The sequence below is a fragment of the Ammodytes marinus genome (genome assembly GCF_949987685.1).
Source record: "Ammodytes marinus genome assembly, chromosome: 3".
Taxonomy (NCBI): domain Eukaryota; kingdom Metazoa; phylum Chordata; class Actinopteri; order Uranoscopiformes; family Ammodytidae; genus Ammodytes; species Ammodytes marinus.
This window is the reverse complement of record NC_137232.1, coordinates 18,254,487-18,281,619: the sequence shown is the minus strand read 5'-3', so window position 1 is coordinate 18,281,619 and position 27,133 is coordinate 18,254,487. Positions and strand designations below refer to the sequence as shown.

Here is a 27,133-nt window from a genome sequence, read left to right as displayed (position 1 = left end):
AGGAGTGAACAAGTCTGAGGATTGGGATTGTGTTCTGGTCTCCCTTCTTTTTTTTTGCTTGTGAATCAAACAAACTCAGGCACTTTTGCAAAGCACTATCATAAGCAATGAATAATGCTGGAACCGACTGTCCCTAATAACCCTCCATGTGCAGCAGACGGGAAGATGTGACCTGGAAGGCACTTGGAGAGCTGCCCTGTCACATCGATAAGGTTAAAACGTCTTAATGAGGAAAATCAACCCAAGGATTCTAAGCGGCCCCTCTCTCGTCTTCTGAGAGTTTCATCTTCGGACGCGATGGTGCCGTTTGTTTACGTTCACGCAAGCAGCTGTCACAATACAGTGAGCGTCATAATAACATATTCCCTGTGTCTAGCAGAGGGGGGGACCTCTGCATCTGTGTGAAATGGTCAGGGCACTTTCTCTCAGTGATTTCATCATCACAGCTGCATCTCTAAAGCTTGTAAACCCTCCGCTTCCTCACAGGAGATCCACCCAAATTACCTTATCCTGAAAGAGGCCGGCTAACGTCTGTCTGTCTGTCTGTCTGTCTGTCTGTCTGTCTGTCTGTCTGTCTGTCTGTCTGTCTGTCTGTCTGTCTGTCGTCTGTCTGTCTCTGGGAAAAGGCGTCTCGACTCTTATTCTGCCTCATGCTTTCACGGCTTGGGAGCATAGTGGGAAAGTGGACTTTTTGTTTACATGTGAATCAGTGCATGTAAAGAAAAGTTGCACAGGCTCACTTGTCATGTATCACGTTGTTTGTCCGAAAATCTGATTTATCTGATAATCTGATAATCTACCTTCTGTTGGGAGAGCTAGCACTAATTTTTAAACCAGGTTGTTGGTCAAATCTGCAGTATGAGTTCCATTTTTTTATGCTAGCCTTTTTAAACATGTGTAATTACTGGCTATTGAATGTCAACATCCATTTCCTTAAACCCATCAAACTCATGTGATTTAGTGTCGTTTCCTGTTGTTTGTTTGGATTACGTTCCCGCTCCCAGGCTTTCATTTTAAGCTTAGTGCAGTTATTTTAACAGCGTCCAAATAAAATAAATGTCATTGTACATAACAAAGCCGACGTTCAACCTTTAAGCAATTTTTAGCAAAAATTATCAAACATTCAATAGTTATTGACTCTCAAACGTGAGAGTTTGCTGCTTTTTCTTTGTTTTCTATAATTGGAAACTTAATATCTATGGGGTATCAACAGTTTATTTGATAAAACAGTTAATCTACTTTTCTCATATCCTATCGACACAATGACACATTGATTCATTTGGGACTTATAGCCATTGGCAGATTAATCAGTAATGAAATTTGTTAGCTGCAGACGCATTCCATGATGCCTGAACTGAACCAAGTCCATGAGTCAATGTCCACATTTTGAATAAAGCGAATAAGACAGGCTTCGTGTGACTGTGGTGGCTTGCTGCACGAACTCTTACTCCTAATTCAGAGAGTAAAATGTTTTGAGGCGGCAGGAAGTAAACAGCCACGTTAAACTTTAAAGATCAGTGACTTTACATGCAGTCATTAGTTTCAAAGTCCATGAGCGTGATGTGATGAGTTCAGGAACCTTCAGTAACTATAGTCACTATACTGCTAGAATAAGAGGAAAGAGCGGGTGGCACCTTTTTACTCATCCTATCTTGACTTCCAGGCCCTGCACATCATGGGAGTGTAGGTACATTTCAGCCATTTATAGACTCACGCTTATAGAATTACTGACTGTATTTCTCCCCCACCCCCCCCAGACAAATCTCGCTGTATTTCTTTTTTCCCCCCCGCACGTGTCTCGTTTCTTCTGCGAGCGAGCGTCTCCTTCCGTGCATTGATGTGTTTAAAATGTACTGGGCTGTTTCCAGCTCTGTCATCCCAAGTACATGGACTGACAGCAGCCTCAGTGCACAGCTCTGAGAGGCCTTCACAGAGAACCAAAATGTAGAGCGGAGGCCCGAGGGCTTTCACTCAGCCGAACACAACCCCTCTCTGTGTGCAGTTCACTGACCACCGTTGTCGTCAGAGAAGGATGGGACGGATAGTATGTGTGTGTTCCCCCCCCCAAAACTCTCCGGATCTGGACCCAGGATGCCTGTGCAGCCTCCTGACACCTGCGGGGGGACTGTGAATGCCTCTGTGATGGGACTCAGAGACAGAGATGGTAATGAACACACACACACGTCATTCATCAGCCATCCATGGCATCCCTCCCATTCAGATACAGATACCCACTGAGACACAAAGCCCCAGCTGCCCAAGTGGCAGACTTACACACACAACATTGGGCATCAATGCAACACTGCTCCATTTAGGCCCTTTAAGAAACGCCCTGTCACCGCGGCCAAAGTGCCTCTCTATACATCCCTCAGTATGCACAATGGACTGAAGTGGATTCATCATGGGTTTTAAGCAGATAAATAACCCAGATTAGCACATGTTGACAGAGCCAAACGCATTTTCCAATCTGGCGTTTGATTTTAAATCACGTCTTTCTTAACCTTTGTAGTCAGTTATCAGACATTGATCAACTTTAGGGTGCAAAGTTGTGAAAGATTTTCCCAGCAGGAAGTAAAGGAATAGTTTGGGAATTAGGTAATGAGCCTTTTTGCGAAGAGTTAGACAGTAAGATATCACTCTGTGTCCAGTAAATAAGCTACAGCCATAATGTCACAATGATATTGAAGTATCTCATTAGTTTAATGCAAAAATCGAAATGTCAAGTTGTTATTTTACAGAAGGGTTATGTGTTGGAGAGCAGTGACTTCTGCAAATGGTCGTTAGTATACTTTGTTTTTTGTCTGGATTAAAGGTGACTTGTATAGTAATAATGTAATGTTGAAAATAATGTAGATTTGTATTCACTAAACCCCACCCACACATACAAATCACACAAGACAGTTGCTGGTGGAAGAAGGGTAAAAGAGGACAGATGCTTCGGGCTGTGGTACTGAAAAATGCTGATTGTGCGTCAGGGCAATCGCACAATAAGAGTGTGGGAGAGCGCGTCAGGAAAAGTGAGTATCACCTACATCAATGAGGGGAGAAAACATTGCACAACACCCGGCGCATGTGTCAAAGTAACAATGAATCACAGTCCATTCCCAAACAAACACTCCCCTGGCTTCTGGAAAGTGAATAATCCAGCCGTGAACAATTCTCCTATTAGTCCACTTTGAAATTCCACTCAACTCTTAAGTAAGTCAGCAGTCAGTTGCAGCGCTACATGACTGTGTGGAGGCCTGTAGAAAGAAGTTTCTGACCTGAACAAACCAATTACACCGCTGTCAGGACCGTAACACAACCCTGCATCATTCCACACAGAGACACCGCAGTCCCAAAGCATGGCAAGACTCTGTCTGAGCAGAACCATGACCCAGGGCTGATGAGCCATGAAGCCTGGCATGTGTGGCATGGCCATAAGAACCCCTACCATTAAGTGTTGATTATACTTTATTAAAGAGGCCGTGTTGGTAAAACAAAGGCCTGGCCCGGTCAGCACACAGCAGATTGTTGAAGCATGTGACTCATGTTTGATTGCTAGGGAGCGTTAAGGGCTGCAGGACCGGGGCGCCTTAACCACATGACTCTCCCTGGGAGCTGGGGCAGCCTCCAGGACTGCTGTTTTTTTGCTGCAGAGTATTTACACATTCCTCTCTGGGCGGAAACACAGCCCATTAGCATCACATGCGGACACACAGAAGGGGGGAACACACTGCTTCGTTTCAGCCCAAATACACGGCCAAGTAAGAACAACTCATGTGTGTCCCCAATGGTGCCACTTTGTTTCGACACCCTTTGAAGTAAAAATACAGGATTAATAACTTTAAACTATTTAGCACTTATAAGCAGTATATAGACATGTATGAATAGTTTAAAACACATTATGGTGTAGTTGTAAGCTGATATGAGTTCAATAATGTACTAATTCCTATTAAGCTATGATGTCCTTATTTCAGCTTACATCTACAGTAAGATATACAGTGAAAATACTTATTTTATAACATTACAACCTTTCTTAGGGGTCATTCATATGTATAACTATATATTTGATGAATAAAACGTAATGTCTTACCTATACCCATGTAGTGGTTGTTTACAAATACATAAACACATCTGCTTAACTACATCATTGTATGTTATATGTATTTAATGTTGATATACTGCTTATGAATACTACACAGGGAGTGAGAGTGAAGGAAAGTTCATTAAGTGACGACTTCTCTTCGAGAAAGGGTGATTCACACTGAATCAATGAAATACATCAGCATTTCTCCGGTGGCTTGTTGCAACAGATCTGCGGCCTTCGATAATTACAGAAAAGGGATCAACCTAATTGCACAATGGGCGAGGCATTAGCTAACTACTGTCTGTCAGCCTCAATAAACTTCAACCCTCCCCACAAAAGAGGCGTGCGCCTCAACTGGCACACTTTGTTCATTAAAGAGGTGAGTGTGCGGCCAGTCGCCTTGTCTGTTGAAATGTCTGCTGTTGATATAAGTGTTGATTTAGGCTTTATTCCACCTGAGAATTCGAACAGAAACTCTTATTGAAAGCAGCCGCTGAATTGAGTTTAGATTTCACGGGAGACAATGTGACCCTTTACAAACAAAAATGTTTTGATTATCAGCAAAATCTTGTTTGGACGTCTAAGCACCACAATCTGATGCGATAATGAGATATGTTTTAACAAGGCTGCCTGCATGAAAGGTTTACAAGCTGTAACTGTATAGTAATTGCCTTATAAGGGGCTAATACATATTTTACTTATACTTTCCAGATAAGTTATAAGCCATTATAAGAACAATGTTTGGGTTGCCAGGTTGGGAAAAATGTCAAAGGCTTATTAAGTTCTTCCTTTAATTTAAAAAAAAGTTTAGTCATTAATAAAGAGTTTAATTAATAAATTCTGCAGTTATACATGTTAATACGTCATTAAGAGTTGTAATCAGTTGTAACTGCAGCTGTTTTCTAGAAATAAGTAGACAAACGACCTCACCTGCCAAAAGACTGTTTTTACAAGCTGGCAACTCAGGAGTTGTTCTTATTTATCATATATATATTATAAATTGTTCCCTTTGTACTTCTTGCAGATCTGTGCAGTTGTTCTTTAGCTCATGCGGGCCAGACAGGGAGGAATCATAATCATATCTGCAATTCACATCTAGACAAAACAAAAGAGACACAAGAAATTGCTCATCAAAAACTTTCAGAAGTTGGGAAACTTTTTGTTATCAGTCAGTCTGTGGGAGTTACAAAAAAAAAAAGAAAAGAAAGTGTGTAAAGTGGAGGACGTTGATTGAGGCGGGCAGGACGAGGCAGACAAAGTGCCGGGGCCAAACTCATTGATCAGCGGCAAACACTGTTCCTCCCTCGCTCTCTTTGTTCATCAGAGTTTCTGCTTTTCAACTAGAGTACATTTGCTGCTGTTTAGTGAACCAGAGGATGACTCAGGGTGAGGGCTAGGAACTCACAACAGCGCTGTTTATGTATTCAGAGCAGAGCATCCACACATCTCTCCACCCCCATATCTGACACTAGAGATCCTGTCAAATATGGGGACCGTTTCTGACACACGAGAGGTTTTGCCTAAAAGCATAAAAAGTTGATATATTACGATTAGTTACGATATTTCGTCTTTCCCGATAACAAGTGTTGTTTTTCAGATTGTTGTTATTGGCTTGTTCGTTTTCCCCTCATGGCGTCTTCAAGTTTCATCAAGTGAAAGTGAAGATGTTCTAAGATCTTTTTCTGCGCTGGTTGCAGACCAATTTTGTAGCCGACATGAAACTACATATTGAGCTTATGTCTCACTGGAAATTAGGCACGCGCAGAAAGCACAATGTTGGTATGGGCTGCAAATCTGTCTTTAACAATTTAAATGCTAGTTTCTGTTTAGTCTTCCAATGTTTATCTCTTCCAACACATCACTTAAGATCTGATGTGATTCACAGATGGACAACACAAGCTGCTCTTCCATATCAGCTAGACATGACTCAATAATAGCTATGCCTGGCCTGCATCAGCTTACCAAGGTACCATAAACTGGATCCAGAGTATTGACTGTGCATTTTCCAATCAATGATATACGAAATAAGTTCACAAATTAACAAAATCAACGTAATCGTCTTCATTGCCTTCATAGTCGACAGCAAAAACCACAAATCACTAATTACTCCAGTTAAGAAATCAGGATTACTTATTAAATAGGCTTTACTTGACTTGAACACGTTTAAATTAAGCATCTCTCTACAAGTGATCATTATTTTCATATCGATTTATCTTCCGATTATTGAATATTGAAAAAATGGCCATCACAGTTTAATTGATATTCAGTTTCAGTTTAGGATATAAAACAGAAAGGGGCATGCAATATTTACATATGAGAGACTGAACTATATTGGGGTCATTTGTGCTTGAAAAAATAAATCACACGAATCATGAAAATAGTTGCCTTTCTTTCTGTGATTTCGCTCAACTATTGGCCTACTTTGAGAGCTTTCCATTGAAAATGAACCCCCATAAATCATCATCATAGTTTGTAACAGGGATGAAACAATTAGTCAAGCAATTGATCGACATACAACTGCAACTTCTTTGATAACCAAATAGGCTGACCATTTGCTTCATTGCTGACATTTTTCTGGTTACAACGTTTCCAATGTGACTTTTTAAAATCAGTGTAAACTGAATATATTTATATACTGAAGCCACTTTTCACCTTTTGTCCATATACAGGATATCCCGCTCCCTGTGGACATGAAGAAGGTTGTGATTGGCTCCTCACAAACACAGAGAAATGACTCTACAGCCGCTCTGTCTACTCCAGTTAACAATAGTTCACTTAATGACATGCTGACACTCACAGTGTATCAGCCTGGCAAAGCAGTTCATGAAGTGGTTGTCTGTGTTAAGTCTTCTTTTAGTGTGTGACTGTGTGTAAGGACAGTGACGTCTCCCTAAAGACAAGACAAAGGCTCTCTTTCTACAAGACTTCACACAGACCTCGATGTCCAGCAGATTAGGAGGGATGGGGGGGGGGCATAGGGGGATGACAGACACAGCACACACACACATCCTCATCATCCCAAACCCACGCAGACTCAAGCCACCCCGGGGCACAAACACAGACAGGATGTGGATGGAGGTATAGAGGCCCTCTGCAAGACACCAACACCACCACAACACCAGTTCAAAGGGGACGAATAATACAAAAGCATAATAATTTGCATCACTGAAATCCTCGTTTGTTGTTTGTTTGAATCATAGGAAGGAGTCCAGATAAAGGCCTCTATAAAAAAAACTCCTATGTCAGAATCAGAACAATGACAACATCCTCCACCTGTCCTAAAATACTAGGCTACCTGAGTGATAGATCCCACCGCCAAAACAAACAAACAATGAAGTGGATCATCATCAGTCATGTTTTCACGCTGACACATGGCTAGATCGTGAAATGCATCGGATCATTTGCATATATGTGGAGAGGAGACATAACACCTGCACACCCAAGGGGAAGGGGAGACCGACCAGGCGCTGTTTACCAGGCCGCGTGCACTGTCAGCCATTGCGCGCTGCTGGAATAGACAAAACATTGATGTCCAAAAAAAAAAAAACCTCCTGAGCAAAGGTGAAGAGGACACACCTACATACACACACAGCCTTTATTTACTGACGCTCGACCGAAACTAGACAAGGCTGCACTGTAGACTGTATAGTCTCCGGTATCGCCTGCAAAGAGGTGGCTCGCTGTAATTTTTTTTCTTACCCTTTCTCTTTTCTGGACAAACAAACACACACCGTAGGCCTACCTTAGGAATTCTTGCAGACAGGTGTCACAGAACCGATGTCCACAGGTGGACACTTGGACGGGCTCGCGCATCGCCTTGCTGCAGAGCGGACACTGGAAGCGTCTCTTTGGCTTTTCCAGAAACTTGTAATCAAACCCGGGCATCGCTACAGGTTCCGTGGGGATTTTCTCGGCCTTCAGCTGCAGGTTTTTCAGAAAACGGGGGATCAATGTCCTCCTTGATTTCGCCCCCTCCAAAGCGGGGCTATTTAGCTGCACTGCCGTTTTAAGCCGATGAGGGGTTCATATCATAGCACGTCCGTTCTTCTTCCGCCACCGACCGATCGGGTTTTAAATTGGAGGCTAGTCCCTCCCCGAGCTTTACTCCTGCCTGCAGCCCCGGAGACTGATGGCAAAACAAAAGAGCGACAATTGAGTCCAGGAAAAACGCTGCAGCAGAGACGATCACAGATTGGTCTTGAAAGCCCTCTGTCTCTCTGTATGTGTGTGTGCGGCGCGCAGGTTTACAGCTCAGGGTTAATGTGGCCGTCTGTGCGCGTGTGTGTGGCCCTCTCCTCGGTCGATGCAGCACTGACACACTGAGCACAATGCATAACCCCTCCGTCTGTTTAGGTGCACAGAGTACCGCCTCCTTCCTCCAGACAGGAGGAGTCAAGAAGCCGAAACGCTCTGTTCACACCATTTTATCCCTCTAATCTCTCTGTATGGATCTGCAACTGGGTTTGTGTCTGGGCCTCTCACGAAATGCATTTTATTTAATTTTTTGTTGTCCGTGCACATGTTTAATATTGAATATCTCTTTGTCAGATAGGCCTACAAAACCCTAATCAACTAAAACACACAATTCATGTCTTTCAAAATATTAATCATATGTAGTCTTACATAGTAAACTCAGAGGTGAAGAGGGGTTTGTTATAAAGGTGAAAGTGAAGTACATGTATAAAAAATAAATGAAATAGAACGTCCTAAATACAGAAGCCTGCAGTTCAGCCAGAGGTGACAGATGCCCTCTGCTGGTGGAGCAGGAGAACACAATAAATAAATGTAGGCTAGTATTTTTATTTCTGTATTTTATTGTAAGATGTTGCTTCAATACATGATGAAAAACTGAACCTGACTCATATTGTCATAAAACAGTCAAAAAACGATCAAACTGCCTGTTATTTAAATCTCATAGCCTATACGCCCACATATTTGGATCAGCTTTCACCTGCTGTGATTGCCACCGGATTACATCACCATTACATCATCACACAGGACAACAATGGTAAACGAGCCATGTTCCCAAAAAAGGTGTGAACACATCTTTAATGAGGAGTTACTACTGTCCAATATGAGATAATAATATTTTGAAAAATAGGTTGTTTCTTATTAGAATCTTAATGAAAAATGAATGTATATTAATGTACAGTTGGCCTATAACAGGATTGTAATAAGTTACAAAAACAGATTCATGTTGTGATTAATGTGGGAGTAATCGAGGAACTGTTGAGGGAAAATAAAGCAAAATGTAATCAGACTGACGCTGAGACTTCCAGCACTAAACTGTAGGTTAGTAATTCATTTTAAGCTGCTGATGTATAACTTGCATTAGTTGCAAGTCATGATGAAGAAGTTTTATTTCCAACAACTAGATGAATCATGTCCTCTGAAGGATTTAACCTAAATATCCAGCACCGCATGTGTCCATGTACTGTACATCCTACAGTCCACTGTGAAACCATCAAGTCATATAAAATCAGATTGATCACAGCCAGTTGCAAAGTTTGATGCTGTTCAAATTTTCCTTTGGCAAATGTTTTTTTTTTTATTTAAATCGTAGAAATAAAAGCTATACATTTAGAAATGTTCATGGCAACTGGTGATGACAACATTCAAGAAAATGTTAATATAAAAATGCATTCAACAATCAATAAAAAAACACAAGTTTGCCTCATAGGCACATTTACTAACACACTGTATCTAAGTGCAGTATTTCCGTTATAAGGCACTCTGTACTTCTACTCCACTACATTTCAGAGGTAAATATTCCCACTTTACTTACACTGCAATTATTTGACAGCTTTAGTGACTTTGAAGGTTTAGATTATCAATGCAAAATATGTATTGATTAATTAATATGATATAGGCCTATGTATGGCTATAAAAAAGGCTTTTCTGCACAATTAGTGCACTAACAGTACTTGATGCTTATACTCATCTACTTTTGCTTGTTTAAAATGTTGAAAGCTGGACTTTGACTTATAACAGTGTATCTCTCCACTTGGGCTTTGCTACTTTTACTTCAGTAAAATATCTGAGTTCTTCTTCAGCTTAGTCTTGAGTCATCCTATGACTTTACATGACATTATATAGTATATACATTACATTATTACATTACATATTACATTTACACAATATACAGTATAAATCATCTAATTTAAAATATTATATACATTTCAGTGATTGCCGTGCATAAAAACTAAGGCTGTCACTAAAATCATCAAATCTATGTTACTATGAAATAGTGCACTTTATTTACTCTCAACCATTTGTGAGAGTCCAAAGTGTCGAAGTGTGAAATATACGTTTTATATAGTGTATTCATAGAGTCCTATAATAGTGTCCATGGACGGTACATCCCATAATGCAATTTGTCACATGATGATGAAGCAACATGTAGACAATTTACATGTGTCTATAATCTTGATTTACTGCTCACTATTGAGTAAACTACCGACTGTCTATTATAAAGGGGGTAATGACTGAACAAGGTGGGGATTTGGGACACAGTCATTTAGTCCTTAAGACGTTGTTCAGTTGAACCCTGAACAACACATCGTTATCTGGTTTGAATGCTGCTGTTGAGTTACAAATGTATTGGGGGACTAATCCAATAAAGCACAATGTGAGCAGTGACGATGTGCGGCAAAAAGAATGTGTTTTGGTTCACTCAACTGACAAGTGACTAAACACTCAAGTGGCTTACATCCATCTCATTCAGCGGTGGCTTAAGGGAGCTGAAACCAGTTTGACTTTTACTGGCCTCTATCATGCTAACGCTGCACGTGAGAGACAGGACAATAGCTCCCCACATGAAAGCTGCCTAATGACTTCCTGTAATCCCGCTCCAGTGTAAGCGTTGCGTCGCCACATTACCCGAACTCACCTGTTTTGAGAAACACAGTAGCAACACACAGGGTTTGACCTTTTCTTGTGCTCTGCCTCGCGATATCAAACCGACCGAATGAAACAAACATTCATTCCTAGAGAAGAAAAAAAACTACACAAGAGAGGGAAGAGCGAGCGAAGAAGTGAAGGTGCAGCTGCAGTATGAATGGGAATCTTTCAACTGCAGCACAGACCGGCCTCTGGGAAGAGTCATTCAGAGGAAGCAGTTGTGTCACCTCAGGCCACCGCCGGGCTTCATCAGAAAACGCTGAGTGAGTGGGTTCATTTCTAGGACAAAATCATCTCGGGACGGGTTCCTCAAGCAAAGCTGGAACAAGAGGAAGACAGGATCAAAAGAACGTCAGTTTATTACCAGTCCATACATCAATAAGTTGATAGGCAGGAAACTTATTTTGTAAATATTGTTCATGAAAAAAGAAAATGTTGCTTCTCTTCCATATAACTGATGGTTTACTGAATATCTTTGGTTTATGGACGGATAATCCTGGTGTCTGGAAAAAGATAATGGTGATTTTTCACAAATACCTGAGATTTGTTACAGAAAACAATTCACCAGTTAATTTATGAAATAATCAGCATATTAATCCATTATGAACACGATCGTTGCAGCACCACACGTCAGCACATGGCCTCTCTTGTTGTAACCAATAAATCAATTTGATAATAATGAGGCCGATAGCGGCTTCTGGTTAAATTAATTTCAATAGAGGCTTGTCAGGTTCTACTCAAACAGCCTCAACACTCAACTATGATTGTGTTGGTGTGTTAGTTGGGGTTAAATAAGACTTCAATACAGATAAGAAAGGGGCACAATAAATAAAGAAGAGAAGCAAACTATTTTACTGAGTTTAAATTGTGTTCTTTTTTGGCCCTGTTGCACTCGTCACATGGCGCGGGTCAAAGAAACATTTGAACAGCAGCCACGTAACTTGTAGAAAGCATTACCAACATCTATTTTACTTATTGAAATGTGATGCAGTTTAATCTTCTCATAATCTGCAACTATTTTCAATTTGGAGTGTAGAGGGACAATTTAATCCCACCTTCACAGTTTTCATTAGACTCTGCAGTCACTGTTCAGAGAGAGGGGTAAAAACTGCTTTGCCTCTTCCTCTCAGTAAGAGATCCTTCAGTCTTAGGGTGTATTCACACTGGGAAGGTCCGCTAGTTCACTTGCTTTGGTCCAGACCAAATAGAGTTTAGATTTTTTTCTTTTGGTGTGGTCCACTTTCATATTGCCCCTTTTGCAAGTGAACCAGCATTACGAAGCAAAACCACACGTGATCTGAGGTCATTCATTCATTGGACAGACATTCTGGGGTGGAGAGAAGCAGGAAGCACGAAGTGAAAACTGCGAAATATATAACTGATACGATATAGGGTTAAAAATAATAAATAAATAGGCCTACATCTAGCCTATAAATAAAATAAAAAAACATAAAATTATTGTTGTTTCATATGGTTATAATATGTAGGCCTGTGTCAATGATGTGGCTTGTAGCCTACGATGTGAAACATAATATGTACTGTATTTTTGCTGCTGGACGCACGGCTCGCGAGGAAATAGGCTCATGCTGACACACAGCTGATATAGCCGTGTGTCAGCTTTGTGTGAGTTCGGCGCAGCTCTGCTCCAAACTGACACGGGGATAGTATTGACGGTCCCGTAACATGGGAAGCAAAATAAAAACACGCACTTCATACAATGCGCAGCGTGAACCTGTTGGCACTGTGCGGGAGACGCTCCCCTCTCCTTCATCTGATCGCTGAACACATCAGCATGTTTACACGTCCTGTCTATCAAATGTAATATATTTGCTCGGGCTCCCGGTCAAACCACAACTAATCTTCCCAACAACGGCAACACTTTCCCATAATGTGAAGCTGACGGTGATTTATTAAAAAAGAAAAGGCACAGTGCTTCCTGCAATTGGGTCGGATCGAGTCCGGACAAATTCACACCACAAACGAACTGCAGCAGAGTGCGTATGGAACCGCATCGAGACCACCTCTTCAGCTTGGTCTCGGATCGTTTGTTTGGTCCGCCCCCGAGTGCGATTGCTGTATTCACACATGTCTGAAAGATGCGCACCAAAGGTGGAAGTGCACCTGAGTTCGTTTCAACCGAACTAAACACGGCATGTGTGAATACACCCTTAGTCAATAGCCCCCGATGCAAAAACGTATTGAATTAAAGCTGTTGGCGTGCAGGTAAGAAAGGTTCTGATCAAGTCTGCTCAAATGAAGCAGCATGTGTCAATGATATCAAGAGAAGCTTGTCTTAACTTTAGCTTGTCTTTCATCTGCGGATTAGTCGTCTCTCACTCAGATTTCACCACATCACACTGTTCGTTAACAAAGCTGTAATAAGCCAAATATTACGTTTCACTGCCAGAAGAGTGTTGCCATGACAGCAAGCCACTGATGTCACCACAAACTGGTGACTCTCGTCGAGCTGAACCGTCTTCGGAATCCCAGAATCCTCCTCTTTTCTTCCGAGGCGGCCGCGGGCCCCCTTTCCCCATGTGTAAACTTCCCCTTCTGTAGAAAGCAGGAGAAGAAGGAACCAGTCACAGTTTTTCTCTAAAAATCCACAGCGCGAAAAAAAAACCTTTGGGTGCATTAATCCACACAAATCTCTCACTGACAGCTCTGTCTTTCCTGCAGTGATGGCTCTATCCGAACGAAGTCAAAGCTGAACAAAGACTTCCCTCAACAAAGAAAATCACGGCTGGCATGACAGGCTTTCTCCCCAGGGAGCAAATCGCTGGCACAATATGACACTTAACCATTTTACCCTCAGCTTTAAGAATAAAACACACACTTACACACACGCACACAAGTACTGCTACATATCTGTTAAACCTATCTGTTAATGGTGTTTTGTGTTTGGACTGTTAGTTTACATCACTGCTAACCATTTTTCCAAACCGAACCATATGTTCCACGTACCCATTCACTTTAATCTTTCAATTCTCTAAGAGACTTGAAACTTGTTCAATTTACAAAATACAGTACATCTTTGTTGTTTTAGTTTACTCTAATGTTGTGCATAGCGTAATGTGGCTGCTGCTCACAGGGACTGAAACTTTGAAACTGAGTATCCCAGAATCCTCCTCTGTTCTTCCAAAGCAGCTAAACCACAGATATCTGTGCAATGATGCCCTCAGAGCTAAGAAGAACCCTGTTGTGTTTACTTGTAAAACTCCTACTTATACAGCACTAAAACAATGTTTTTTTTAGGGATTAACAATGAGGGACAATTGTTTGTCTTTTATTCAGAAGAGCATGTTGGAAATGATCATTTTCCTTTTTTAAAACATACAGTATGTGTGTTCTCATTATTTGTCTTCCAGGCTTAAATACCAGACAACATGGCACATATGAAATGCCTTTAAACAGCAGACAGTTATGTTTCAGAAGTCAGGGTTTCCTTGAATAAACCAACAAGATGACTTTAAAATCTGTTTTGGTATGGAGTGACTTTTACGTCATCATCACAGGTTATTTCACCTAATCTGGCTGATTAGACCTATTCTTATGGTGAAGTTGGCCCGGATTTGGCTTTTGAATTGATTTACAGCATATGGGGAACGAGGCGAGACACATTCGCTGCCGCCCACTTTGCCTCGCGCTGATTTCAATCTGACTGAACTGTGACTTGTGAAATCGCAAGGCTCTCCAGTTTTGATCCAGTTTGAGATAAGGTTTAAGAAAGTTAAATTTTGATAGAAACTGTACAGTTAACCGCTTTCTGGACTGTAGACATTGTACATTGACCACACAATTCAAGTTCATTTAGCTTTTGACTGCTGCTTAAGGTCTGTGTGTACAAACCGTACCTGATGGATGTCTCCCTAACACTCCCCGTACTTCTGCTGCTAACCTTTTATAACTCTTGTTAGTTCAAGGAATCTAGTGTCTAACCTTCAACACCAGCAGCGGTCTCACACACAGTCCTTCTACTCACCAGAGCCGATAGCTAAGGTGAAAGCGTCTCCACAGGCAGCCATGGTGATGCTCTGCAGCCCAGGCACCGGGTAAGGCACACGGCTGCTACGACGGGAACTGCATCCCATCTGGCCATGCTGGTTGCTGCCGAAGGTGAAACACTGACCCCTTTCTGGACGAGGAAAATGTGGGTTGAAGTGAAGTAATCAGTTAAAAACAAAAAATGTGACCATGGCTGCGTTCCAATACCCATACTTCCCTTCTATTTATTATGGTAGAAATACATTTAGGATGTCCTAATTCATGTCGTCAGATGCAGCAAGCTTAAAAATACCCATTTATTTATGCAGGTCTTAACTTTTAGTGTGGAAATCAGCATTCTTTTTAGCTGCCTTCTAAAAGAATGCTGATTTCCACACTAAAAGTTAAGGTCACATCGACGGAGCCTCCGTGTGAAAACAACCAGCAATGATGTCATATTGATATTTCAGCAAAAGTCAATTTCAAGGTGCGATGTTATGATGAAAAAAATAAGAAAAAGTATGTCCCAATTTTATGCCTACTGCATATTAACTACATATTTTTTATGATCGGCTGTAGTTTGTATAATAGAAATAAGAAATTATGTGATTTGGATTGCAGGGTATGTTTGATTATTCTATATTATTATTATATACCTTACTGACTCAATTTAAAGTAAAAGTGATCCCTTAGCAGCAGCCTTTCACGTAATATAGTGTCGCAAGAACCTAGAAACTAGTTTGTCCAGTGCTAAATGAAACTGTGGCCTTCTCTTATTGCACACTTTTCTCTGAGGCAATCACTTAGGGATGCAAAAAGAAAAATCCGCTACAAAATGTGATTTGATAGTAAATTAATTTCAATATTTTACCTGTAACAGCAACAGAATGGGCTGTCCCAATGTCAATGCAGACTATCTTCTCAGTGTCCAGTGGGGCTGATTGAATCGGAGCGTAAGAGTGGACTTCTTCCACCTGATTCAAGGGATTTGGTTCCTCTCCAGCTGTAATCTCATCCAGCCCGAGCTTGTTAAACCTGACCAAAAATAAAGTACAAATAAATCAAGGTCCTGATAACACAGAAATAGAGAAAAACTGTATTAATCTATTCCTTTAAACCAATCCTTCAATGTAAGATGTGTCATTATCAAAACAAAACTCCACTAATCTTTGTTCTTTATCAGCTTTGGGTTGCTGGTGAGCCGTAGGTATCTAAACAATCTTGTCTCTAATCTGGTCAGAAATAAACACTGTTGTGTTAACTAAACTGTTGTGTATACACAGCTCTACATCCGGTCCATAACCTCTCAGAGAGAGAGAGAGAGAGAGAGAGAGAGAGAGAGAGAGAGAGAGAGAGAGAGAGAGAGAGAGAGAGAGAGAGAGAGAGAGAGAGAGAGAGAGAGAGAGAGAGATAGAGAGAGAGATAGAGAGAGAGAGAGAGAGAGAGAGAGAGGGATTAACAATCAAGATTAGTGTTTGTCATTTTAGGAGAATGCAGTCAAACAGGTTGTACACCACAGCCTAATCTGTCACCACCCAACGCACAGGAACAACTTTATGTCATAATCCTATGTTTGGTGTCGTTTTAATGTGTGAGGTGTTTTTCTGCTGAACAGCAAATGACATGTTTGCTCTAGAGTCAAGACTAATGGCCGTAGGCTTGGAGAGTAACTATACCTGTTGCTGCCACATGCCATGATGCTGTACTGGGTGCCGATTATCATGGAGCAGTCAACTCCACACACCACCCTCTGGGCCTCAAATTCCACAGGTAAACCCACCTGCTGCGGAGAGTTGTGGGTGTCTTGGCTGCCGAGCCCGAGGCGACCTTTAAGAAACGATGAACAGAAACAAGGATAGCAGTCGAGCTGTGTGTCATAAATCAGTCACATACAAACAAACACCAAAAGATAAACTAATTAAAAAACAACTGGTTCCTTTATTATACCATTGTCTCCTCTTCCCCAGGCAAATACTTCTCTTTCATTGGTCACGGCGACGACGTGGGAAGCACCACATGACACCTGAACCAGCTCATAGCCAAGGAGAGCTTCAACTATCTTGGGCTGAGTACAAAAACAGAAAGACAGAAGAGAAATATCAGCACTGTCATTTTAATATTACAGATTTTGATCAAAAGTCTGTATGTTGGGGGTGTACTAGAAGCCCAGTGTCATGAAACACAAAGCACTGTAATTAACATTTAGCCTCATTGATACAAACTAGGTGAACAATTATTCATCTTTATTTTCAGGTTTTTGCAGCACTGTTTTATTTAGGATTAGTTTTAGTTTTTAGAAATGTAGGTGTATATAATAAACAGGCAGCCGAGTGTTCATTTAATAAGAGTACAACATTCAGATATATTACCCTGTGAATGTTGGACATGTACCTGTGTTACATCATTGAAGTTCCCATGTCCTAGACAGCCATTGCTCCCGCTTCCAAATGTCATGATAATTCCCCTGTCTGCAAATTGAAAAAAAAAGAAGGGATTAAAGGCAATATTAGTCGATGAGCGTAGGTGTGTTTTTATGTAGACCAACCGAACGCTGCTAATCCCTAAACAGAAAACGCTAATCTGCGTTCACTACAGTGAGAAGTGATGAACTAGAGGCAACTGAGTCGAGAGGAAGGGTCTTTAATCCGGTGTCATCTGCTTTGCAACGCTGGATGGAATTCAGGCTCCTAAAGCACACTGAGTAACAGAGCACAACAGTACAACACATCTACACACTGCTAAGCAAGCATGGAGAGCTTTATTTGACAGGTGCATGCACACTATCTAATCACGTCAAGATAAAAAGATGACTTTATCCATGGTTTCATATTTTTTGTTTCACTGCTGCTACAGTGTTTTACAGCCATCTGGTGCAGTGTATGAAAGCAGGAAACAGTTACTGATTGGTAACACGCAAAAAAAAAACGGGCCACCAACCTGTCATACAGGTGGTAAAAAGGTCTCCACAGGACACCCACTTGATGGTGACTCCAGACTGACCCTCTAGGAAACGTGAGATGAACTGAGGCTGCATCTGCTCCACCACGCCGGGCAAACTGGCCTCACCAGACCCCACCGATGGAGACTGTGACAAAAACAAGTGATTATTGGTCCGTGAGTCTTATTGGGTGCAAAATAACTCTTTCCTGGGACACAGATGTAAATAAAAATGTTAATCAATCTGTAATGTTCAGCGCCTTCCAGCTGTTCTTTTATTATTAATTACCCATATGCCACAAGCAGCCTTGTTACAATACAATCATCGTATTTCGGCGAGTTGTTATATGGAGGTTTTTTCCAGTAATATTCACACCTACAGGGAATTCTAAAAGCAGCTTTGAAAAAAAAATCTAAAATAAATAAAAGTGAACACATACCTCCCATGTAATCAGGCGGCCTGACTTGGTCACCCCCATTCTCTGCGTGCGGCCCAGAGCCACTTGAAGCACCTCAGTGTTGAGCATCGGTAGGCGGAGAGGCGCCGAGATCCCACTTCCCCATGTGTACACTGAGGACAGCGGGAGGGAATGCACCTTCCCTGATCCCAAACCAAATGATCCATCTGTTTTAGCCCAAGAAATAACAAATACAATTTGTACTTAAGGCACTGTGATCAGTCTGGTACAGCTAGTTCTGTCAAATAATGCTATTTATGTGCCTGACCTCTGGACCTGTTGGTAGGAACTCTTCCTCCTGGTCTACCTTGAGAACCAGTGTGCAAAGTTGACAGCGGTTTCTCAATTCTGGAAGAAAAAAACCTGCAGTAATTTTTTTCATATCTAAAGAAGAAGATATAATTAAAATAATGTTTTTTAAGATGTATTTGGAGTCAATAAGGCACTACCTGCGCATTTTGACATTGCCTATATCCGTGTATAGGTTGAGCAGGGGCCTGATGCATATGGGAAGAGCCATTATTTCATTGAGTTGAGGCCGTTTGGATGGATCCAGATTGAGCATGTGGAGAATGAGCTGTCGCAGCTCGGGGCTGTACCGGTCTGAAATTGGAGCAAACGTCCCACTCATGATCTTCAGGACGAGGGCGGGTAGATTCTGAAAGCGAAAGCAAAGAGGGTCACAAAATGTACTATGAATATGTATGAAAATCCCAGCCAAAAGACATTATTTTTTTTCATATTTTCACACAGAATTGGTAGTGAAGACAGATTCCAGTACAAGGAAAAATGTATGTGAAATCTTGTGAATAATAGATTTATGTTCAAATTAGAAGCCCCACAAATCCACTCAAGACTTCAACATGGGATAACCCGAAGTCTGCATTTGAAATATTCTGAGATATTTTAAGTATCCATCTCCCATGGTGTACATAATGTAAAGTTGATGGTTGTTACGATTGTTTCATTGCCTTTTTACACAAAAATATTTTCAGCATTACAAAATGAATAAGAGAGATGATAACTAAAAACTAACATGGATGCCCTGGACAGCCATGGATGTAGCCATTTTTGTAAGGGTAAGGTTTTACATACAGCAGCCTCGAAGGCTCTCTTCAGACTGGCCAGCTCGTAGAGCACGCATCCCAAAGCCCAGATGTCACTCTTCTGGTTATACGGCTTCCCTTCACACAGCTCTGGAGAGATGTAGCATGGAGTTCCAACCACCTGCAGAGCCAAGAAAAAGGAGGCATTGATGTATGCTAGCACTTTTCAGGATTTAACATATCAGGATATGTTTTTTGCAGAAGTAGTTAGAGCTCCACAGCAAAAAGGCAAATCAACTCACCGTGTAAGCTTTGCTCTTGCTGACAAGGATTTTGGAGATGCCGAAATCACCAATTTTGACAATCATCTGGTGCTTGTCGAGGAGGATATTCTGCGTCTTAAGGTCTCTGTGCAAGATGAGTTTGTTGTGGACATGATACAGGGCAAGTAAGATCTGCACAAAGAAGTGAAGGATGGTCTCCTCGTCCAGCAGAGAGTTACAGCGCTTCTGTATGTAATCAGCCAGTGTTCCACCTGCATAATGAGAATAGACACAAAAAGGAAGATTTCTCTTCATTACAACTATAATAACATTCAATCTAGTAAGTGGGTTGAGTGAAAAGCATTGAGATGATGACATCAAAGCCAATAAGCAGTGGATTTAACAGGCTGTAAGAACACAGCAGGGGCTTGTGCTGGGTAATGATGACAAGAAAGGTCAAATGGAAATATACAAAAATGTCTAATCTAGTGTCTTCAGAATTATTATTTTTTGATTCTCAAGCTAATGAGCAAATCCCGCCTCAAGGTCAGACCTTAAACTTAAACAAAACTCTTCGCCCTCCGTCAGTGATTTGCTTTGATGTCAGGAAAAGGTTTAAAACCATTTCAGCAAAGCCAGCTTCGTCATGTGAAATGTAATTTGGTTTTTATATAGCTTTTATCCATTTTAGTTAAGTTTAATTACATTCAGAGGTAGAAAAAAAGAAGGTAAATCACACCAAACTAAAAAACTTGGAAGGGGTTAGGGTTAATAATAACGAAAATGACAAATCATTCAAACAAAGCAACAAGAGAAAAATGTAACAATGTGAAGTTGTTATGGGACTTCAATACATAATACATTTGTAACACTTTCTTATATCAAACAAATATTAATATATCAGTCATATAAGTGACTGTGGAGGTTCCAACTGCAAATTGAGCAACGTAACAAACCATAGGGATGCAGAGTTTAGGGAACCAAAGGGTTCATGTTTAAAATACTGTTTCTGGTTTGTGGCGATCTAACTTTTTTACATTATATCCTTTAAAGTAACTAATAGATAACTGATCACAATGAGTCTCAAAACACCCCCACACATACTGATGACTAAAAGTTCTCATTTGGCCTTCCAAGGCGTGACAAGGGAACGAGAAAAGGTATGGAGCCCTAAAGCACTAAACCATGGGAAAAGTGAAACGTTAGACAATGAACAAAAGGAGGTCATGTAATAAGATATAACAGTCCTCTTACCTGGTGCATACTCCATAGCTATCATGAGGGCCTTGTCTTCCAGGAAGTTCTCATAGTACTCTATGATGTTTGGATGGTTGAGCAGTTTCAGGACCTGACACTCGTTCTGAGCGGACAGGCGTTCATCTCGTGACATCTGCTCCACTGGGATTTCCTTCAGGATGACAAAGGCGCCATCGCCGCGCCGGCGGCACAGGTGGACGATACTGACAGGGGAGGACAATGAAGAAAAAGTTAGATGTATGTTTTCTTTTCCCATAAAAACTATAGCATGATGTACGCTCTACAGTATGGTAGTTCAGATCTGGGGCTCTGAAAGTCCAGGTTTACTTTTGGCAAACAAGCAATTTGTATGATTTGAGGTAGAGGATGCATAGACAAGTTGATGAGCACTTGTGCCCTTTACTTATGCTTTCTCATTTGCAATGCAATATCAAAGAATACACTTTAAATAACACAGGGGTGCTTGCTATCATCATGCTTTATTATTGTTGCTTTGCTTTAGTATATTTTATATAACCTAACACATCTATACACAGCTGGTTGTGTGGAACACTTATAAAAGGAGAATGTGAAAGGACCCGCCAACATGGTGATTTTCTTCTCTGAAATGGGACAGAGTGCGTTTCCTTATAGCAAATCAAAGATGTACATACAAATACTTTTTTTCTCTGTAAGTTAAGACAAGCCAATATCTTGTGAAAATAAAGAACAACTTTTTTGTCACATCTGGTCATATAAACTCATAAGCTACTGTATGTTAGAAGTGTATAGAGTAAATGGTGTAACTCCCTTTAAAATGATTAAGTTGTGCAGAAAGTACAAAAATACCAACCCTGGTGTTATACAGTGCTTATCTCAAATAAAGTAGCACTTTGAAAATGTACAATTGTGCTGCACAGGACATACCTGACTATACCTGAATGACTCTGCTGAATATTAAATTTTTAAATAGTTTGAAATACTTTATAAGATGATCATAGTTCTGCCAAGGATCAGGATTATTCCAGCTGCAGCATATTGTTTTCGATTAGTTTCATGTCTCAAATTGCAGATATTTCCTAGCAACTCCATATCTTTACTAAACAGCTTTTAGTCTTTCAAATAGGAAGTATAGGCCTAAACACTTGAAATTCAAAGTGATGTGGATCCAATAGGCCTAACTAGCCTTATAACTAGCTTAGCGAAAACGTCTAAATAAATAAATAAATTAAAAACTTTTGAAGTAGAAAAGCTACACAAACCTAACATGAAACCAAGAGAGGCTTTGACATAAGACACACAGCATGTAGGCCAATATGCATTTTAAGTAACCTTTTTAATAATAATGTAACTTTTTGACATGTTTTGCTTTGAGGGCGGAGCACATTTGATACATTTTTAGGGGCATAACGGACTTTGTTACTAGTTCCTAGTTCGAACCTGACAATGACGTATTTTCAAACAAAAACAGGAATGAGAAGGCGTCTAAAGAAGTGTAGTAAAACTTAGAGTTTACCCAAAAGCTCCTCGTCCGACAACTTTGATTTTCTCGTACTTCTCCATCGCTGCTCAAAAACGCTTCCGACGTCTCCAGGCAACCCCTTCCCCAGGACTACAGGGAGGGGCAAGGGACAAAACTTTCGAAGGCGAAAGTATCCTGCCATTATGCCAAACTACTTTTAGTAAGGTTAATATCATAGATAGTAAATAATGGGTTAATATTTAAGCTTTAAAGTAGGCCTACTGATAAAATAAAATAAAGAGAAAGTGGTCTGTGGACTAAACGTATTATAGCCTACAACTGTGTTAGATGGAGGTATTGGAAATGTGTAGCCTATAGGCCTACACAATAATCAGAAACATTTTAATGTAAGATTTGAAGTCTGTAATCAGACCACAGATAGTAGGGGAGAACGGGGTAAGTAGGCACACTTTTTACTCTAGTGAGAATTGCTTATCACCTAAACATCTTTCAATAGTCATTCCTACATTAAATTGAAGCTTAAGGTGTTGGCTTGAAATGTGTACACCTCACTTTTTCTATCTTATTGTAATAAAGAAGAAATTAATCATCAAAGACACCCTTACACATTGTGACAACCAACCCCATCAAGGGGTCGGTTGTCAAACACTATGGGGTTGTTTGTCACAATGTTATCTTAATGGGAATAATCTTAAAAAGAAGGCAAGAAAGTAGAACTACATTTTAAAGTTTAATTGCATTGTCAAGTTGACAAATAGGCCTACATAACTTACTGTAGCCTTGGCAGCTGGTCTAGTTTGGGATGCACTGGGTTGTTTTGATTTTGTTGCCCTTTTTTCTTTTGCATGCTAGCTGCCTTTTCCTGCTCTATTCTTTCCTTCTCTGGGGTGTCAGTGAGGATAAAGCTTGACAATTTATTTCGTTATTGGGTTCCTTTTCTGGCTGCAGCCTTGAGATAACATGTGACAACCAACCCCCCAAAAAATGTGACGACCAACCCCAACTTGAATTTCTTGCTAGCATCAAGGCCAACAACCATCTGACAACTAATTAGCTTGCTAACCACAATCTAAACTATAGTTTACCATTCACACTTTGTATGGGTAACAAGGGTTTTGTTATAAACCCATTGTGTACAAGCCTAGAAGAAAAATACTGAGGAGCTAAATATTTTCAATTTGACATGAAAAACACAAACAGTCGTCTCACCTCAAATTCAGCAGTCTAACTCCAAGGAAGACTATGTAGGTGACCTCTGATCCCAATTCTGGATATTTACATACCAAAATTTCACAGACAGCGCCTTCTGGTTCCGAGATATAACGATTGTGACAACCAACCCGTGTGACAAATTACCCCGTTCTCCCCTAGGCTATATATACAATGATGAGACGTGGTAGTTTCCAACCCATATAGCCTACTTGCTGGAGAATTAGCCTCAGTATTTTAGGTTGAAAAATGAATTAATTCGATTTTATTCATACTGGAAAAGTGCAGTAGCCTAGGTAGGCCTACAGTGTTGTCTAAAAATCCAGGAACCAAATAAAATTAAGTGATATCTGAAACAGAGACAGTGATGCAATGACAGAGACAGTGAGACAGATCTGATTAGCGTCTTGAGCATTGGACTTTTATAGGCCTACACAGACGCCTGGTGATTATGAAGCGCCTTCCTCCTGTCTGAGATAAGCAGGAAGGAGGCTCTGCTGCGACAGGGATAATAAAAGCTTTGTGCTGTGACAAAGCCTTCTCTGTGATGTGCTGAAGTACATAGGCCTACCTACCTCCACCATTACCATTAATCTGGAATAATGATATGTCACCACAAACAGTGATCTTCATGTAATTGAACCTTTTCCCGGCAATTTGATTTTTTTTTATTCAAGTTAGGTAGGGGGAAGATTGGTGTGTAGGTGGTTAAACAAACAATAGTTAACTATTTCACAAGGATATAATGTCTTAACAAAGGCGCACCTGAAGGAGCCTTGCCACTCGTCGGACCAGCTTAGTGACATATTTGGCCTGTCTTCTGTCAGCAGGATATCCGTCACAAGAAGAACCAGTCAGTAACCAGGAATGCTGTGTGAAAGATAGTGAAACTGATGCTAAGCCCCAGGTATGAACCCATGCATCTTTGGAGATCTCACGGCCTGACAGGAAGCTGTGGGTGAGGTGGTTGGTTTCATCACTGTAATGCTTTCACCTCCTTCTATCACCTCTATTATCAGACACAAGACACTGTGACATTTCACAACAGGACGAGCAGAGGTGGTATAAATGATCACAACAACACAAATGTCTCCTGTGAGAAGGGCCTTATGAAACTGTCAAAAGCATAATTAGGCCTATCTGTTTAAAGCTCCATGTGATTGTTTATTTCGAAAAGTACTTGATAAATAAACCCCACTTAGACTGATAGACAGACAGTGCTAAAGAAAGGTAAATAGGCCTACAATTGTATAAAAAAATAATTTATATGTTTTCTCTACTGTATAACCATTTTTTAAATAATCAAGCATGCTCACTATAGCACTTATGTCACTTAAAACAGGCTCAATAGTGGGTATCGAATGTAGTATGTCATAATAATGGCAATAGATTAATCTATTCATTAATTACTCCTTTTTAGAACCTAATGTTCAATAGAAAGGGGCCATTTTACTGCCGCAAACTGAAACTAAATCTTCTACTAACCAACACAACCTATTTTTGTTGGGCTATTTACGATGCACTCGCTGAAAATCAATTCACTGCTAGATGTTCCCCACAGTATCAGTTTCTCAACAGGCCTCCAAGAGAAAAAGAAAATCACCTCCAAGATCAATATGGCTCAGTGCTTAACTGGGCAAAAAACTTTCATCTGAAACATGTCCCATGATATTGGGAGACACAGTCTTCAGTGTTTGCTGTGGCCTTGGTGCAACAACAACAACAGCAGCAGCAGGCCCTTTTATAGCATGAATGTCTGACATTTTTTGTCAGGCAATATGTTTGTCTCTGATAAAACTAAGCGCAAAGGCCTCAGTCTCATAGCCATCACAACCAACAACAAAATAAACCTGGTGAACCCAACCAACCAGGAAGCACAAACAACCTGTATTGAGTTTCAGTTCTCTCTCTGACCGCAGCCTTGTTACATAGAGCCTGTGCTCAATGGATACAAGTAGATCAATTATAAGGTTCATGTTTCATGGTTGACGTTTAAAGGAGCATAACACCTATCGAAATTGTTAATAACATTCAAACATTCAGTCTTCTTTCTGCCTTTTCTTTATCTCTCCCTCTCAGACACATATACAATAAACTTGTAATTACATTCATTTTGAATTATTACTAGAGAGCTGGCTGTGGAACTTGACATGAAAAGCAATGCATTTTTATTATTATAATCAAAGGGGAATTTTCCAGCACATCTGGTGGGTCTTCTGGGAGGTTAGTTGGAGAGAGATGCCCCCAAGTGGTTTCCAGGAAAAGTTAAAGTAGAATCTGTCGGTCACAGAGGCTTCTTATTTCACATAAGGTTTTGCTGCCATCTGATGGTGATGTATACAACTGTAGCCTATAGCCTGTATGCATAACTCTGCTTATTGAGAGCAGACTCCTCTTAATGAAGCTTCTTTAAGATATATTTGCATTTGTCTAAAAGAAGAGGTTGAGGTGAGAGTTGACAGAAAACAGGAAATAAGAGGGGAGGAGAGGAGTGGAGGCATGTAACACAAGGGGTCCCTGGCAAGAATCCCACTGCTAATTACTCCCTAACAGTAAATATATAAAGCACATGTTGTTATGGTATAAGTCAATAGCATTAAAACAATGTACATTGTCAATGTTTGTGCCCCAAAAATATACTGTGCCTGGCTGCTTTCATAAAATGGAGAAGGCACAATGGGAATGTAGCGACCATAATGCAACAAAGATGTTTTCTGCAGAAGAGCTGGACTTCATTCAAAGTTAATTTGACTCAAGTAATTTCAGTTGTATAACTCCATAACACATACTGTCCTTTCTCATTTTAAGTCAGTATATATAGTTTTTTATTTTATTTATCTGTTCTTTGTTTTAGTACATAAACTCAATGAGTAAATGTGGAACAGATGTGAGGAAGCATGTGATCAAAAGATATTCAATTTCAAAGGAAAGAGGACACACACATGCATGGCCTATACACGATAGATTTAAAAGGTAACATGAACACTTCACAAGGAATAAGAATGAGCTAAAAAAAAAACATACAGAAAAAGCCCAGTTGTAGATAAACTGAAAATATTTTAGTTTTAAAGAATTGCCCTCCTCCTGAGTGGGTTTCAAGTTTCACACACACAGCTGTGGTGCTGCTTCTGGTGGTAGTTTATATAAGTGTGAAGGGGTCTTTGCTGATTGGTTTCTCTCAGCTCACTTCCTTCCCCCCCCCCCCCCAACGGGCTGGGGAGAGGCCAGCTATGGGGGATGAGAGCAACGCTGTGTTTATGGAAAGAGTTATGGCCAAGGGAAGAAGGGCGTCACTGTTCGGCTGCTTGTTTAACATACCAGACCTATACATACTGTTGTGCTCATATCAGAACATAACAAAGATGTTTAGAGTTATATTATCAATCAAATCTATATTTATATTAACAGCACTTACCAATGGCATGGTCATCAATGTACCTAAATAAAATCAGTATGTGTCTCATCATGTATTGAAGCCAATATCTCTATGACCTTCCCCATCCTTTCTTTTAATATCACCTTGGACATTTAAAAAGGAATGGGATGAA

The 27,133-nt window shown here is 40.5% G+C and overlaps 2 protein-coding genes across 2 annotated transcripts in view; both read right to left on the bottom strand.

The window, feature by feature from the left end:
• Window positions 1-8,362, bottom strand: part of traf4a (tnf receptor-associated factor 4a) — a 36,638-nt gene extending 28,276 nt beyond the window's left edge. The window contains exon 1 of the mRNA XM_080053935.1: window positions 7,812-8,362. Coding sequence (XP_079910061.1) covers window positions 7,812-7,954 — 143 coding nt within the window. The 5' untranslated portion in view covers window positions 7,955-8,362. The remainder of the gene's footprint in view (window positions 1-7,811) is intronic.
• A 1,335-nt stretch (window positions 8,363-9,697) lies between these two features.
• nek8 (NIMA-related kinase 8) lies at window positions 9,698-22,499 on the bottom strand. Its single transcript, XM_080052964.1, has 15 exons — window positions 22,410-22,499; window positions 20,912-21,117; window positions 19,697-19,929; window positions 19,444-19,575; window positions 18,798-19,006; window positions 18,617-18,696; window positions 18,331-18,515; window positions 17,891-18,038; window positions 17,345-17,421; window positions 16,901-17,018; window positions 16,630-16,780; window positions 15,825-15,988; window positions 14,952-15,104; window positions 13,364-13,522; window positions 9,698-11,288 (listed from the first exon to the last, which is right to left on the bottom strand). Exons 1-15 carry the CDS (start codon window positions 22,454-22,456, stop codon window positions 11,260-11,262), a joined length of 2,091 nt encoding a protein of 696 aa, XP_079909090.1. The 5' UTR covers window positions 22,457-22,499; the 3' UTR covers window positions 9,698-11,259.
• Window positions 22,500-27,133: the final 4,634 nt, after the last annotated feature.

Excerpts from the sequence above, each read along its gene's own strand:
- nek8 (XM_080052964.1), bottom strand. The coding sequence starts at position 22,456 with ATGGAGAAGTACGAGAAAATCAAAGTTGTCGGACGAGGAGCTTTTGG. Across the intron at positions 19,576-19,696 it reads GCAAGAGCAAAGCTTACACG|GTGGTTGGAACTCCATGCTA; the intron begins GTGAGTTGATTT and ends TTGGCTCTGCAG. Across the intron at positions 15,105-15,824 it reads CCATTCTGTTGCTGTTACAG|AAAGGGGTCAGTGTTTCACC; the intron begins GTAAAATATTGA and ends TTCCTCGTCCAG.